Source organism: Pyrus communis, chromosome 1 (assembly GCF_041283825.1).
Source record: "Pyrus communis isolate YQ-2024b chromosome 1, ASM4128382v1, whole genome shotgun sequence".
NCBI lineage: Eukaryota > Viridiplantae > Streptophyta > Magnoliopsida > Rosales > Rosaceae > Pyrus > Pyrus communis.
The window spans coordinates 10,563,598-10,568,938 of NC_142565.1; the positions used below are offsets into that span (position 1 = coordinate 10,563,598).

Here is a 5,341-nt window from a genome sequence, read left to right on the forward strand (position 1 = left end):
GTCATGATGGAGATAGGCTATAAAACTACATGCTAAACCCAGGTCACTTTCTCTTTAAATAACCAAAATTATTCCATGCTGATGGATCGGTTGTTGGCTAAATGTAGATTATGTTAGAGTAATCATATTCTTACGCATTAATGTAGAACTTTTACAGTTTCAAATGCTGCAAACTGCAAATCATTTTATGCTAAAAGAACCTTTTAAATTTGTCCTCTACGTTTTATCTGTTGAATGTTATAGGCACAAAAGCCAGGCTGCCGTCCCTTCTGAAAACACTTAGCCAAGTAAACATGCATGCATTTTTTTTACAACTGAACTTAAAAAAGTACTTACCAAATTGTTTAGAACTTAGAAAACTATTTGGCAGCAAAGTAAAACCATGATGCCTCTCGCGTGTAGTCTGAGAAGAGATAAGAGACTAAGGAGGATATACAACTGGTTACAAGATAGATTATCTTCTGAGGTAGAGATGCGGTAACGACATTGGCACGACATTACAAACTTGAGAATACTTTTCTGTCATCATTCTATAGTTCATAAATAAATTTACTTCACTATCACAAGTTTGTATGGAAAGAGGTGTACACAAAGGAAAGAACTAGAAATAAAATTTGAGTCAAGGAACATCTTCATATTCAAGGTAGGGTTGAGTTCTAGTCATGGATGCAGAAGGCATTCTACTTCTCCCAACCCAAAATGTATCGAACGCCACATCTTTTTCAGACTGCTTCTCCATAGATTTAAGTTTCCTCCTGGTCTGCAACTTGAATATGACTATCATTACCAACCCCAAAAATGCTAGCCCAAACACAATTCCAATCACAAACAATTTCCGGTGCCTCTTTTTCTTCCCCACTGGCCGGGGCTCTGGTGCTGGTGCTGGCGGGGATGGAACAACAACAGTGAAATGCCCTAGACCGTGCGTAATGCACTCATTTTCACTAGTCATGTTTGAGATCTCAAAGCTCCCCCCGTCACCAAATTGGACACATTTTCGTGTCACATTTTCCCCTTCCGCAACATCAATGTGAGGAAACCGGATTGTGATGGGGTCACCCTCGGTAGTGAAAATGAGCTTCTGGTTGCCAATTGCTATTGCATTTGGAGAATCATAAGCCATGAATCCAACAACAGGAGCAACCAATGTATAATTTGACACTTCGTAGTAAAGTGAAGACCAATTGCCTAAATTTGCAAACACTATAGCTAACCTTCTGCCAGAAGGTATTGGTATAACCCTTGGTGGGATATAAAATGAACTGAAATTTGCACCTCTACTCCAAAACTTTGCAGTAAGGATCCTAACAAATGAAGCTTCCATGCCGGAAAAATTAGCCGGGAGAGAAATGTTGTACAACGTGCCGGTGTGAGGGTTACTTAGGCTTGCATTTGCATAATCACGGAGGAAATTAGTCAAGGACAAAGGATCATAGCCATTCGAGGTTTGCGTGCATGACCGCAATGGCAATGACAAAGAAAATAAGATCATCAGCCAGATTATGCACCGGTTGAAGAACTCCATCAATCAATGCAACCCTGAGAGTCTCGTGATTTTATTGTTAAATTCTTCTTGAATTGCAATCACATATATCCATCTGTATTCCACATCCATTAAAGCTCCCATTATACAAACCTCCCACAATTCATAACGAATAAAGAATCTGAAAAAAATCCTACAAACTCAAAGGCAATAAACAATTTGCATGGTGCAATGAAAGAGGTGTCGGCAGAATATGCCCAAGAAATGAAGAGATATGTTAATATTGTTGGCTTAAGTTTTGAGAAGGTAAACCAAAATCACATCACCAAAGTAAATATTCTGCAAAATGAAAGCCTGCTGCATGAGTCTAAATTCTTCAAAATCGTCCTCGTTTCGTCTCGATGTTCTTGGAGTTTTTCCTAGGAAATAGAGGGCAGGCATTTGGGATGTATTGGAGAGGTTGAGGGAGAAGAAATGGGGGGAGTGGAACATATGGAATTTAGAAGAGTTCTGGCTGTTGTTTGTGTAATATATTCTATGAATATGGAAAGCCATGCTAGTTGGGGCACCAAATAAGAAGGGGTCCAATTTATGAGTTGTTTAAGGTGTTATTTTACTATTAAAATTGTTAATTGTTAATTTTTGTTTTTTGTTTTTGTTTTTGTTTTTTGTTTTGAATTCCTAGTTGGTTGAATTAGCTGATGAAGGAAAGGGAGGGAGTGGCTTGGTTGCTTGTGCTAGCAAATGCTTTGGAGGGTTATAGTTCCACAAGAGAAGACAGAAGCTCCGGACCCTCTAAAGTGTACAATTAAGCATTATTTTAGGCAACTGATTTGGAACCCTCTTCGCTCAATGAAACTCAAAAGTTCTTTAACTTTAAGGATAAAAAGGGAAAAGACAAAAAAGGAAGGACAAGCAAAAAACGTATCACGTGGAAGAGTGAGACAAAGACACAAAAAAAATATACAATAAGTTCATATGATAGGTAAGTCCTTCTCCAGGGCCCCCATGGATGAGTCATAGGGTATACATTTTAATTATGCAGTGAGAAACAAAATGTAGTCCCTTGATTTCATACTTCGTATTGCATACAGCTGCATATAGCTTTCTTTTCTCTTTTTCTCCACAATAATTTTTATAATTTTATGTAGGGAGATTAATATTGTTTTATACACATATACAATGACATCTGTCCTTGATTTAAGAAGGGTGTTTGCTGATGATACGTTGTATGTAATTGAGTTGACCTTTGTAGTGGTTTGGTTCAAATGTCTTATCCTATTTTTAAAATTAATGAATAGGTAAAGATTCCAATATCCAAGTATAACTACGAAAGTCACTCAGTGATACCGTGCGGTTACATTTTCTTTATTTGTAAGTGAGATTTTAAATTTAAATCTCGTGAATGATAAATTCGATACCAAATTAGGTTGCTATTGTGTGACTTAGCTAAACTTCATCTTCCTTTGACAAAAAAAAAAAAAAAAAAAAGAACTCTCCCTTCATTTGTGTAAATATATCGTTGTATTGTATCGAACCATAATAATAAATTAATTAATAAATAGGACAACGATAAGATTTATTCTGTCGAAAATAAACTACATTACAATTTGTTATAGAATAAAGTTTTTTTTTTTTTTTGTTTTTTTGTTTTTTTGTTTTTTTGTTTTTTGTTTCCAATATTATTGCCGAAAGAATTGGCTTTGTCATCCGTTAATAACAAGAGATTTTTCCAACTACCGAATATTCAATTGGTACTTGGACATTGATATATTTTCAAATGCAAAACAACATGTTTGTCAAAGCTCAAAACAAAATAACCTCGTTTCATGTGCCTCTAAAAACAAAATAATCCACGTTTGGGTCTTCTTTCCAGAAAAAGGATCCGGTCTTTACACGAAAAGGATCCTCACCGGATCTTTTTTATAAGGGTCTCAGAAATTCTGTGATCGGGATCGTTCGTTATACATAATGTGATTAGTTTTTGTTAGGTACTATTTATATTTAATTTTAAATTTTAAATTTTAAAATAATTTCTAACCGTACGATGTACGATAAACGATTTCGATCACGGGATCCCTAGAAAAAGGATCCAGCGAGGATCCTTTTCCCTCTTTACATGTTATAATAGAGAGTTTTTTCAATGTGTTTAGAACACAAGGTGGTACATCACGTGTCACTATTAATAACTTAAAAAGTAAAATTTTCTTCTACTTATATAGTAACACATGGTATACCACCAGTATTCTGAACACAATGAAAAATTTCTTGTTATAATATAAGTGAAGAAAAATATATATTTTTTATATCCCTTCACTGGTTTTATGACACATAATTTACCCACTTGAATACCTTCTACTTTGAAAAATCTCTCATTAATACAGCTTTAAAGGGAGATGTTAGGGAACTTTAAGAGGCGCTTGTGAATTAGAAGTGATTGGCGCATTAAAGTTTAGTTTTTCGACTTAGAAAGTTTTATGTAATATGGCTTCGGTGTCTCTTTAACAATGAGAAAAATTTATGTAGAGTTTGGTGTGCCATTGGATTTTATTAAATGGCATTACAATCTAATCAAAATTCACCACATGGTAAGTCTAAATATAATATTTTATTTTTAAATTTAAAGCTCTTATAAATTTTTTTCTTACTAATTAATATACACCATGAGAATAATTTAATGGTTTTTTTTTTTTCCTTTTCTCCTCTCTCTCTCTCTCTCTCTCTCTCTCTTTTTTCTTCCTAAATTTTCTCTACGTCTTCTTCCCCACTCTGTCTTTCCCTTCTTCATATGAATATGGGAAAAAAACAATTAAGTCATCTTCTCCCACTATCATGAAATGAAAAAAAAAAAAATCCAACACATATTTCATATTTTACAAAAGCTGTATTTTTACAAGAGTTGTTCGTTCATTTAAAATTTATTATATATTTTTAACAATATTATAAATAATAATGAACAATTTGATATTTTAAACACAAAACTTACTAAAGTGATTCAGATTGCAAATATGGGAAACCCAGTGACCAAAACCGACTATTGATACAAGGTGAGTTAGAATCACATACCTGAAGAAAACTATATTTTTATATATACATTGATGAAGGTGAAAAGTAAAAAAGGAAAAATAGATTTTGAAAAATATTACACAACAAAGGAAAAAGGAACAAACTTCCATCTCCATTTCCCTTTTTCCCAGCAATTGAAAGGACTTGGGAAGAAAATTTTAACGGCTCAATTTTTTATATTTTTTATCATATTCTTATGAAGAAAGGAAAGGAAGACACGAGTAGGAAAAAAAAAACATTAGATTAATCTCATGGTGTGTATTAATTAATAGAAAAAATAATTATGAGAGCTTTAAATATAAAAAAGTAATAAAAGTTTTATATTGTAGAATTGTCATGCGGTGAGTTTTGACATGTAGGATTAATCTCATGTAGAATTGTCATGCGGTAAGGAAAAATAGAATTCTCATGGTGTGGATTAATCTCATGTAGGATTGTAGTGCTACTCAGCAAAATCCAGTGGCAAGACAAGCCCCACACAAGTTTTTCTCCTTTAACAACACATACTTTCTAATTTGGAAATTTTATTAGAATTTATATAACCTCATTTTACACTCAACTTAATTTTAAATGTGAATTGTCTTTTTGGTGCTATTATATAATTATCATCAAGTACCAGATAAAATTAACACAAAAACTAAAATTTATCAATAAACTCACATCCAATAATCAAACTGTGACATCCCACATCGCCTAGGGGAGTGATCTTCAAATGTATATTCCCATCCTTACCTAGCACGAGGCCTTTTGGGAGCTCACTGGCTTCGGGTTCCATGGGAACTCCGAAGTTAA

The 5,341-nt window shown here is 33.8% G+C and overlaps 1 protein-coding gene across 1 annotated transcript; it reads right to left on the reverse strand.

The window, feature by feature from the left end:
* Nucleotides 1–433: 433 nt before the first annotated feature.
* Nucleotides 434–2,138, reverse strand: LOC137719791 (uncharacterized). Its single transcript, XM_068458810.2, has one exon. The coding sequence runs from the start codon at nucleotides 1,523–1,525 to the stop codon at nucleotides 620–622; it is 906 nt and encodes a 301-aa protein (XP_068314911.2). The 5' UTR covers nucleotides 1,526–2,138; the 3' UTR covers nucleotides 434–619.
* Between the last annotated feature and the right edge of the window lie 3,203 nt (nucleotides 2,139–5,341).